Raw genomic sequence first — 12,201 nt, forward strand, 5'->3', positions numbered from 1 at the left:
GGGGGGGGGTCTAGTTTTCAAATTGGGATCACATGTGGGGGAGCTCCATTGTGTAGGCACCTCAGGGGGGTCTCCAAATGCAACATGGCGTCTGCTAATAATTTCAATCAATTTTACTGTGAAATGGCGCTCCTTCTCTTCTGAGCCCTGCCGTACGCCCAAACAATTGATTTCCATCACATATGAGGTACCTGTGTACTCAGGAGAAATTGCACAATACATTTTATGGTGCATTTTTTCCTGATACCCTTGTGAAAGAAAAGCTACCTGTTTGAAAAAACAATTTAGTGGTAAAAAAAAAAAAAAGATTAAAATATTTTCACGGCTGAACATTACAAACGTTTGTGAAGCCTCCAGGGGTTCAAAGTGCTCACTAAACAGCTAGATAAATTCCATGAGGGGTCTAGTTTCCAAAATGGGGTCAATTGTGGAGGAGCTCCATTGTTTAAGCACTTCAGGGGGGTCTCCAAAGGCAACATGGCGTCCGCTAATAATTCCAACCAATTTTGCTGTGAAATGGCGCTCCTTGCCTTCAGAGTCCTGCCGTGTGCCCAAACATTTGATTACCACCACATATGAGGTATCTGCGTACTCAGGAGAAAATGCACAATACATTTTATGGTGCATTTTTTCCTGATACCCTTGTGATAAAAAAAAGCTACCTGGTTGAAGCAACAGTTTTTTAGTAAAAAAAAAAAAAAAAAAAATTATTTTCACGGCTCAACGTTATAAACTTCTGTGAAGCCCCCAGGGGTTCAAAGTGCACATCAAACATCTAGAAAAAATATTTGAGGGCTCTAGTTTCCAAAATGGGGTCACTTATGGGGGAGCTCCATTGTTTAGGCACCTCAGGGAGTCTTCAAACCCGACATGGCGTCCGCTAATGAGTGCAGCTAATTTTGCACTCAAAAATTCAAATGGCGCTCCTTGCCTTCCGAGTCCTGCCGTGTACCCAAACATTTGATTTCCACCACATATGAGGTATCTGCGTACTCCAGAGAAAATGCACGACACATTTTATGATGCATTTTTCCTGATACCCTTGTGAAAATACTAATTTTTTTGGCTAAAGTAACATTTTTGTGTTAAAAAAGTAAAATTTTCATATGTTCTTCTACATTGCTTTGGTTGCTGTGAAGCTCCTAAAGGGTTAATAAACTTCTTGGATGTGGTTTTGAGCAGAGTGAGGGGTGCAGATTTTAGAATGGGGTCACTTTGGGGTATTTTCTGTCGCCTAGGTTTCTCAAATCACTCCAAATGTGGTGTGGTACCTAAAAATTTTTTTTTTGTAAATTTTGTTGGAAAAATGAAATTGCTGATGAACTTTGAACCCTTCTAACTTCCTAACGGAAATTATTTTTTTTTTTCAAAAATTGCGCTGGTGTAAAGCAGACAAGTGGGAAATGTTATTTAGTAACTATTTTGTGTGACATATCTTTCAGATTTATGGGCATAAAATTTCAAATTTTGAAAATTGCGAAATTTTCAAAATTTTCGCCAAATTTCCGAAATTTTCACAAATAAACGCAAAACATATCGGCCTAAATTTACCACTGACATGAAGTACAATATGTCACAAAAAAACAATGTCAGAATCGCCAGGATCCGTTGAAGTGTTCCAGAGTTATAACCTGTCAAAGTGACACTGGTCAAAATTGCAAAAAATGGCCGGGTCTTTAAGGTGAAAACAGGCTGGGGGCTGAAGGGGTTAAAGACTCCAGTTCAAAACCCTAACATACAAAGCAATCCACAACCTGTCTTCTCCATACATCTGTGACCTAGTCTCCAAGGAACTTACCTGAACACAACCTCCAATCCTCACAAGATCTCCTTCTTTCCTCCCATCTTATCTACAGATCCCACAATCGTGTAGAAGATTTCTCCCGTGCATCTCCCATACTCTGGCACTCTCTACCCCTACATATTAGACTCTCATCTACCATGAAAACAAAAAAGAACCTGAAGACCGACTTATTCTAATAAGCCTACAACCTGCAGTAACCCTCTTTTCACTATACCACTGCATGGCCAGATCTACCCTCACCTATCCCCTTCTAGACTGATCCCTCGCAGGCACGGTCCTCTCTCCTCCTGTACCAGTTTGTGCCTTGTATTGTTCATGAATATTGTACTTGCTTTTATCATGTAAAGCACAATGGAATAAATAGGCATGATTTTTATAATAATTATTATAGCACTAAGGCTGCTTGCCCACGATCAGTGTTTGTAGTGTTTTGGATGTAGCATGTTTTCGCGGTATCCAAAACGCTGCGTTGTACAGTACAAGCATAGTGGATGGGATTTCTAGAAATCCCGTGCCCACTGTGCTTGTTTTTTCCGCAGCAAACGCTGACCTGCGGTGCGGCTTTCCAAGCCGTAGCATGTCAATTGTTTGCTGTGGATTCAGATTTGTCCTCCATAGGAACACAAGCGAAAGACTGCAGCGCACTGAACCCTAATCGTGGGTACGAGCAGCTGCAGTCTCCTGCGTTATCCTGAGGAGGAGACACGCGGCCCCGCAGGTCAGGACGCAGTGAATCCTGATCGTGGGCACATACCCAAATTGTATTTATACATAGCTGCCATGTAGGCTAGACAAGATAAAGGGGTTATTTCGTCAAAGCAAGTCATCATCTACCAACAGCATAGATGATAACTTGTTGATTAGATGGTGTCCACCTGCTGGGATGGCACTATCCTCGTTAGAATAAAGCAGCAGCGCACATGCTCAACCGCTACTCCATTCATTCATCAGGGACTGTTAAGCAACCACATAAGAATGTGAGCGGAAAGGCAGAGATAAGTCTGCCCTGCTATGCCATTTTGTATTTGAGATAGAAGTTCCCCATTGCAGACAAAAATGTATATGTGCTGATCGATGCTGGTCTAACAGTTCAGTAACATATCCATCTGACAGGACAACACCCTTAAAGGAATACAGATTTGGTCCTACCGTTCAGCTTACCTTTTATGGCAGTAATAAGAGCATTTCCATCCTTTATCACATCCTTAATGAATTTATTGGTCCTTTCCAGCTCTTGTTCATATCCCTTCAGACTGTCTCTGAACACCGGGCTGTCCAAGTAGCAGTCGCTGAATTCCAGGGGAGTGTGACCCATTGTTTCTCCTGAGAAGAGACAAGAAGTGTCATGTTCCTGTATCACAGACATTAGTGCACTTAGATTCATGCTGTATAAAGATTGTGTCATCTCCTTTTTTGTGTAAATTCTATTTGGAAACCCCAGTAAAAATATGCAGGGATTTTTCCTGTCTTACACAGGCAGGGGCGGGCTGGGCCGGGAGGCTGGGGGGGCAATTGCCCCCCCCCGGCTGCTCTCCCAGCTATTGTATTGGGCTGGCCGCCTGCTGCATAATGTCATTATAACACACGGACGCACACAGTGAATTGCGCACGGCCGTGTCTCCGCTACTGTGATGTGGCCGGGCACACGGACACATTACAGGTGGAGACGGTGCTGACCGGCCGCATAGTACAGGAGACACGACCACGCGCAGTTCACAGTGCGCGGCCATGTGTGTGTTATAATGACGTCATGCAGTGCGCGCTGCCTCCATCCAGCCGAGGAGCATCAGACAAGTGTTGCGTCTACATCCCAGTGGCTAGAAGCTGCCTGGGTAGTGGGCGTAGCCGGCTTTGTTAGTGGGCATGGCCATGTTTCCTCCCATCCACTATAATCATGCAGGATTCCCCCCTCCTCTCCCCCTGCACTCTATCTGGAGGTCTTACCTCAGACCCCCGCTTCTATCTTTCCGTTATCAGCTGTGATGCTTAGACCCTGCCCCTTCTAATCACATGGACATGACGTCACCACAGGTCCTACAGGGATTTATTTAGGGAGGTACCTACAGGGATTTACCATCCAAAAAGTCTGTGGCCGCACTGGAGAGAAGAGGAGAGAAGTGTCCTCCAATCATCAAAAGTAAAAGCCCCCCAGTATGTGAGTGTGTGCCTGCGGCTGCGCGCAGGTGTGTGTCTGTGCCTACGGCTGCACGCAGGTGTGTGTGTGTGTGTGTGTGTGTGTGCCTACGGCTGTACGCAGGTGTCTGTCTGTGTGTGTATACTTAAATATCAATTGTCCTTAATGAACACACTTCAAATACTGATCTATAACAACAATCTGGGCACTATAATGCTCAGATAAGAAGTAGAGCTGAATGCATAGTAATTCTTTAAAAGTACAAAAACTTTATTAATTACAGAATCACAAATATAAAACAGGAAAAAACCCTCAAAATGGAGCACATCATCCCCAGTTTATAACCCTCAGAATAAACATACAAGGATACATCCTCAGATATAAGTCATTATATATAGCCGCGGCTGGCTGATAACAGTCTTCTCAGGCATATATAAGCCAATTTAGAATATCACTGCTGTATCAGCCAGCAGATGGCAAGATAATTGAAAATGAATGCTTTGGTGTTGCTATTTCTAAGAAAGTTCTAAGTATAAGTCATATATAGCCGCGGCTGGCTGATAACAGAGACAACAGAAGGGGCGCCCCTTTGAAGAAGCGTTTTTGTACTTTTAAAGAATTACTATGCATTCAGCTCCACTTCTTATCTGAGCATTATAGTGCCCAGATTGTTGTTATAGTGTATGTGTATACGGCTGTACGCAGGTGTGTGTGTGTGTATACAGCTGTACGCAGGTGTCTGTGTGTGTGTATACGGCTGTACGCAGGTGTGTGTGTATACAACTGTACGCAGGTGTGTGTGTATACGGCTGTACGCAGGTGTGTGTGTGTGTGTGTGTGTGTGTGTGTGTGTGTGTGTGTGTGTGTGTGTGTGTATATATATACACGGCTGTACGCAGGTGTGTGTGTGTGTATGTGTCTGTGTATGTAAGGTGTGTGTAGGGCTCTCTGTGTATACGGCTGTACGCTGGGTGTAGGTTTGTCTTTATATGTAGTGTATATGTCTGTATCCTGTGTGTACACATCTATGCCGTGTCAGGTGTCAGTGTACATGTCAGTATATGTGTACTGTGTGTTTACATGTTTCTGGGGTTGTGTATGTTTGTAAGATGCCTGTATGTGAGTCTGCGTGCCCACCATCCGGGTTCACAGCGTTTTGTCTTTAAAGTGTTTTCGCTGCATTGTACAGTACAAGCTCAGTGATAATTGGGTTAAAAACGCATAAAGGCTAATCAATTGAATTAATCAATTGATTAGTCATATCCTCCCCATACATAGCCAAAAAACGAGGGAAAAAAAGAAAAAGAAAGAAAAAACCCATAAAAGTTATATAAATTCAAAGTGATTTCAATTAAATTACATCATTATTAATATCAGTTGTAATTTAATTGAAATTACTTTGAATTTAATCGGGTTGATGATGGTTTTAATGCATATCATGATGATTCCTGAATTCCTCCTAACTTTAAGGGTTCTTGCTTTCTTTTTCTTTTTTCCTCATTTTTTGGCTATGTATGGGGAGGATATAACTAATTAATCAATCGATTAATTCAATTGATTAGCCTTTATGAGTTTTAATACAATTATTGTAAATGCCTCCGCATATATAGATCTAATAGTATGTTGATTCTCTGCTACCTGAGGAAGGGGGGAGGACATGCCCCCGAAACGCGTTGTGGCTTTATAATAATATTAATAAAAGAACTTTATATCACCAACATCCATCTCCAGTCCGGACAGCGCGGCTGATACCATGTTTTTTTTATACTGAACTGAAGTTTACCTCTCCCGTCGGGAGCTTACGGGGCTGCTGCAGCCAGATCAGGAGGTTGCTATCACCACTGACGCTGTAATACGGGGCTAGTTCTACACCGTCACGGGACCATCCGGTTTGGAGGAGTCGCCGCTGTACGCAGCTGGTCCAACGGCTTTACTCTGCACGTGTCCCTGGATCGTACTAGCGGCTACACAGGCGAGGACTCCTGCGGGACTGATAGGACAGGATCCCGGCGGCAAGGAACGGTGAGCATCGGAACACCCGTCAGCATCTTTAACAGTGTTGTACCTGCTGTACAACTATCAGGTGAGTGTACAAAAATACAGTTTCATCATTTGTTTTTACGGTTCCACACAGGAGCGCCGTTACCATGCGTACCCATTATAAGCTATGGTGCTGCTCGCATGTCCGTGTGTTTACACAGACCGCGCGTGTGATCCCTACGGAGATCTGTTGTTTTTTTCCCCAGCAGCACACATGACAAGGGCCAATAGACGTTTATGGGGCCGTCAAAAACACATACAGCACACAGATGGCATAAGTGTATAGTCCGTGTGCCAGCCGTGTTCCGTACGAGTTTAACATTGAAAGTATAGGATAAGCTTTGTAATTGCCGTATATGTAGTTAGTTGAGTTATGGTACTGTATCTACGTAGCAAGTGTGGTTTTGCTCCTATAGTAATACAGTAAGCTCAGTTATGGTACCATATTTAAGCAGTAAGCTTAGTTCTGGTACTATGTCTATGCAGTAAGCTTGTTCTGTTCCCATAGCCATGCAGGAGGCTTGGTGTCCTATTTCTATGTAGTAGACTAAGTACGATTTTGTTCCTGTATGGGTACAGCAAGCACGGTTCTGCTCCCCTATCTCTGTAGTAAGCTCGGTTCTGCTCCCCTATCTCTGTAGTAAGCTCGGTTCTGCTCCCCTTTCTCTGTAGTAAGCTCGGTTCTGCTCCCCTATCTCTGTAGTAAGCTCGGTTCTGCTCCCCTATCTCTGTAGTAAGCTCGGTTCTGCTCCCCTATCTCTGTAGTAAGCTCGGTTCTGCTCCCCTATCTCTGTAGTAAGCTCGGTTCTGCTCCCCTATCTCTGTAGTAAGCTCGGTTCTGCTCCCCTATCTCTGTAGTAAGCTCGGTTCTGCTCCCCTATCTCTGTAGTAACCTCGGTTCTGCTCGCCTATCTCTGTAGTAAGCTCGGTTCTGCTCCCCTATCTCTGTAGTAAGCTCGGTTCTGCTCCCCTATCTCTGTAGTAAGCTCGGTTCTGCTCCCCTTTCTCTGTAGTAAGCTCGGTTCTGCTCCCCTTTCTCTGTAGTAAGCTCGGTTCTGGTCCCCTTTCTCTGTAGTAAGCTCGGTTCTGCTCCCCTTTCTCTGTAGTAACCTCGGTTCTGCTCCCCTTTCTCTGTAGTAAGCTCGGTTCTGCTCCCCTTTCTCTGTAGTAAGCTCGGTTCTGCTCCCCTTTCTCTGTAGTAAGCTCGGTTCTGCCCCCCTTTCTCTGTAGTAAGCTCGGTTCTGCTCCCCTTTCTCTGTAGTAAGCTCGGTTCTGCTCCCCTATCTCTGTAGTAAGCTCCCTGCAGTTCCCACATCTATGCAGTCATCTTGATTCTGTTGCAGTATCTATGTAAGCAGTAAGCGCGGATCTGTATATATATATTATATATATATATCTATCTAAATTAAAGCAGCCTTGGTAACAGGCTTTAAGGCTTTATGAACAGACTGGTATGTGTAAATATATATAAAAAAAAAATTATATATATATATATATACATATACATATACATATACATATACATATACATATACATATATATATATATATATATATATATATATATATATATATATATATAAATATTATATATATATATATATATACACACACACACACATACCAGTCTGTTCATAAAGCCTGTTACCAAGGCTGCTTTAATGCAGTGGCCACAGATAAACAGAGCAAAGATGGGTCGACGCTACTCGAGGGCCACTGCCTTATGATTGACCCAGGCTAAAATGTGCCAGTCAGCCCCTGTATACAGGGCTTCCAAAAGGATGCCATATTCTACATTATGAGTGACAAGAACATGCAGTGCTGAGTGGCATGTCCTTATTATTAGGCAAGAATGGGGATGTCACCATGTTGGAATACATTGCACCAAGACCTCACAGTAGGGGAGACATACCAATACTGTGACAGGAGAAAAAACAGAGAAATTGCACATAGTAATACATCCAGCTACTGTTGCCATTATCCTTAAGGATGCTCATTTGCACTAATTTTGATAACTTTCCACAATATTTCTTAGGTACCAAAAATAAGACAGCCACATTGGTTTGCCCAATTTATACTGTTGGCATTGAAAACCAATACAAGTTCTGCAAATATAGTTTCAATTATGATCAATGTAAAATAACTCAAAATACTGGCGCTTACACAAGTAACAACTAGAAAAAAAAACTACATTCAAAAGTAAAAAAAAATGAAACCAAAATATGGTACACGTAACTGAAGCAGTCTATCTGAACGCTGCTGCTGCCGCCGCCACCATTACTCCATTCTGGTGTTCTGTTTGCCAATTTATAAATTAGTCACGTCAGATATGCCCAGCACAATTAAGAAGTCAAAGACACCCTTCACTATGATCCAACGATCCAGAAAAGACACATGTTCCTTCAGAAGACAAAATGGGAGTCATGCCTAAGACTTTCAAAGCATGATGTGCATAGGGTTATCTGGCACTAAAGTAGCCATCTTGCTAACTGGCAAACTGAGCTCAAACATGGAAAACCAGTTGATAAAAACCACCCGCCCCACCACCGTGCGGAGCTGCCGCCCCACCACCGTGCGGAGCTGCCGCCCCACCACCGTGCGGAGCTGCCGCCCCACCACCGTGCGGAGCTGCCGCCCCACCACCGTGCGGAGCTGCCGCCCCACCACCGTGCGGAGCTGCCGCCCCACCACCGTGCGGAGCTGCCGCCCCACCACCGTGCGGAGCTGCCGCCCCACCACCGTGCGGAGCTGCCGCCCCACCACCGTGCGGAGCTGCCGCCCCACCACCGTGCGGAGCTGCCGCCCCACCTACACCCCACCTACTGTCTCCTCCCCAAAATCCTTTAGGATGTAAGCCCGCAAGGGCAGGGCCCTCTTCCCCCTGTGCTAGTCTGTCTATTGTAACGTGTACATGTATTCTGTATGTAACCCCCTCATGTACAGCACCATGGAATCAATGGTGCTCTATAAATAAACAATAATAATAATAATAATAAAAAGAAGATGTCACCAGGTATGTGTACTATGTACTGGATAGAGATATATATATTAGCTGTAGTACCCGGGCGTTGCCCGGGATAGTAACTGTCTCCCAGTCTGCGTGTTTCTCGGTGCCCGTCCGTCCCTATGCCCGCACGTCCGTCCCTATGCCCGCACGTCCGTCCCTATGCCCGCACGTCCGTCCCTGTCTGTCTCTTTCCCTGTCTCCGTCTGTCTGTCTGTCTGTCTGTCTCTTTCTGTGTCTATCTATCCGTTTCCCCACCGACATCATATTACCTCACACATAAGCTTCTTATACTAACAGTTTATTTTGTTCCTATAGCAACCACTGATAGTTGCTAAATATTAATAACCTATAGCTCCAACCTCCACTCAGTTTAATGGAGGCAGGATTTTTGAAGAGTAACTGTAAAGTGCGGGGTTACATTTTCCCGCTTTAACATAGTCTATGAGGTTCCCTGAGTCACATGAGGCGTCTGTGCAAAATTTCGTGATTGTAAATACGACGGTGCGGATTCCTTTAGCGGACATGCACTATAGACCAAATGTTTGGACACACCTTCTCATCCAAAGAGTTTTCTTTATTTTCAGGACTCTGAAAATTGTAGATTCACATTGAAGGCATCAAAACTATGAATTAAAACATGTGGAATGAATTACTTAAAGTGCGAAACAAATGAAAATATGTCTTATATTCTAGGCTCTTCAAAGTAGCCACCTTTTGCTTTCATTATTACTTTGCACACTCTTGGCATTCTCTTGATGAGCTTCAAGAGGTAGTCACCGGAAATGGTTTTCCAACAGTCTTGAAGGAGTTCCCAGAGCTGCTTAGCACTTGTTGGCCCTTTTACCTTCACTCTGCGGTCCAGCTCACCCCAAACCATCTTGATTGGGTTCAGGTCTGGTGACTGTGGAGGCCAGGTCATCTGGCGTAGCACCCCATCACTCTCCTTCTTAGTCAAATAGCCCTTACACAGCATGGAGGTGTGTTTGGGGTCATTGTCCTGGTGAAAAATAAATGATGGTCCAACTAAACGAAAACTGGATGGAATAACATGCCGCTGCAAGATGCTGTGGTAGCCATGCTGGTTCAGTATGCCTTCAATTTTGAATAAATCTCCAACAGTGTCACCAGCAAAGCACCCCCACACCATCACACCTCCTCCATGCTTCACGGTGGGAACCAGTCATGTAGAGTCCATCCGTTCACCTTTTCTACAAAGACACGGTGGTTGGATCCAAAGATCTCAAATTTGGACTCATCAGACCAAAGCACAGATTTCCACGAGTCTAATGTCCATTCCTTCTGTTCTTAAGCCCAAACAAGTCTCTTCTGCTTGCTTCCTGTCCTTAGCAGTGGTTTCCTAGCAGCTATTTTACCATGAAGGCTTGCTGCACAAAGTCTCCTCTTAATAGTTGTTCTAGAGATGAGAAAGTGTGTCCAAACCTTTGGTCTGTACTGTACACACACACATAAAAAACATACACTCAGCTTTATATATTAGATTAGTCAAAGTTTCAATTTGGACAAAGTGGGCAGACCCAGACTGTAAAATTACGGATCAGCGTGGGTTCAAAATTGCCCAGCTCAGGTAATTAAAAACAATAAAAGGAAAAATTAAAAAAAAAAAAAAAAAGAAGAGGCGCGTTCTACTTATAGAGTTTCTCACGAGGCTGTACATTGCTTCTGGGTCGCTCATACTACTTCTGGGGCCAGTCATTATCCTTCATGCATATGCACTGCTTCCCCTGCCCACAGACAATCCCCGCATCTCTGATTGGTTGCAGTCAGACACGCCCCCACCCTGTATGACAGCGTGTCTTATTGCTTTCAATCAGAGGCGTTGTGTCTGAGTCTACATTGCTGTAAAAATAAATAGATAAAAAAATTGGAGTAAACTCCCCCCATATTATAATACCAAGCACAGATAAAGCATACAGCTACAGGCTGCAGCCTCCAGCCATGTGGTTATCTTGGCTTTGTATCAAAATAAGAGACTGCATGCGTCATTTATTTATTTTAATTATTTAAATAGATCATTTTAAAAAATGGAGTGAGCTTACCTCCACTTTTGATACCAAACCACGATAAAGCCGACAGCTAGGCGCTTGTATCCTCAGGCTAGGGAGACCCAAGTTATTGGGCTCCCCCAGTCTAAAAACAGCAGCCTGCAGCCCATCCATGATTGTTGCATCCATTAGAAGCAACAATACCGGCACTTTTCCCGACTCATCCTGATTGTCCTCGTGTGGTGACAATCGAGGTATAAACATTTCAGCTTCAAATTTGCACTTCCTGGCAGAAAACCACACCGAAACAGCGTCAAACCTGTGTGTATTTTTTTTTGGCCAAGAGATGCAGATTTGGTGCTGAAATTATTGCACCATATTCCTATACCAAATCTACAACTCCTGGCAACAAAAATTGCATCAAAACCACATGGTGTTTTAATGTGGGTTTTTTTTGCCAGGAGGTGTAGATTGGGTGAAGAATATGGTTTAGAAATTTCAGCACCAAACCACCATCTCTTGGCAAAAAAATGTGGTTTTCAGCCAGGAGATGCAGGTCTGTGAACTAAATGACCTCACCTGAGGTGAGGTCACTCAGTTCAATGAGGAGATAAGGTACTATGTAAGGGGAATACATGAAATAGCAGAAACTGCTGTGTGAATACTGACTTGAAAAATCCAATAGCTATATGCAAGAGTGAAATTGTGAAAAATGGAATCTGCATTACTGCCATGAACATATGAATCACGAGAAATTTAGCTACTGAATTGATCAATGCAATAGAGCCCCAACACTACGCCAAAGTATTTCTCTACGTTGGGGTCCCTAGCTTGTGTGTGTCCTCTCATGCAGTTAAAAAACTTACCGTGTATGGGAAGCTGAGACCCAGGCTATTTATGCGTATGATATGGATTGGCAATAGGTGTGGTTGGGGAGGGTTCACAAACGAAAAAATACTAACAAATAGGAATAACGTTTGGAACACCATTCTAAGTCCGAACTGGGTGCAAAAACCTAAAAAAACATCACTATGGGGAGATAAGGTATGCACACCAGTGACTATGTAAGGGGAATACATGAAATAGCAGAAACTGCTGTGTGAATACTGACTTGAAAAATCCAATAGCTATATGTAAGAGTGAAAATGTGAAAAATGGAATCTGCATTACTGCCATGAACATATGAATCAAGAGAAATTTAGCTACTGAATTG

The 12,201-nt window shown here is 43.6% G+C and overlaps 1 protein-coding gene across 2 annotated transcripts in view; it reads right to left on the minus strand.

Annotated features, from left to right (window-relative positions):
- Positions 1–12,201, minus strand: part of OPHN1 (oligophrenin 1) — a 355,691-nt gene that overhangs the window by 287,775 nt on the left and 55,715 nt on the right. For both annotated transcript variants that reach the window (XM_075323980.1, XM_075323979.1), the window contains exon 2: positions 2,966–3,127. In XM_075323980.1, the coding sequence (XP_075180095.1) occupies positions 2,966–3,119 (154 nt within the window). In that variant the 5' untranslated portion in view covers positions 3,120–3,127. The remainder of the gene's footprint in view (positions 1–2,965; positions 3,128–12,201) is intronic.

This window comes from Anomaloglossus baeobatrachus, chromosome 9, assembly GCF_048569485.1.
Source record: "Anomaloglossus baeobatrachus isolate aAnoBae1 chromosome 9, aAnoBae1.hap1, whole genome shotgun sequence".
Lineage (NCBI taxonomy): Eukaryota > Metazoa > Chordata > Amphibia > Anura > Aromobatidae > Anomaloglossus > Anomaloglossus baeobatrachus.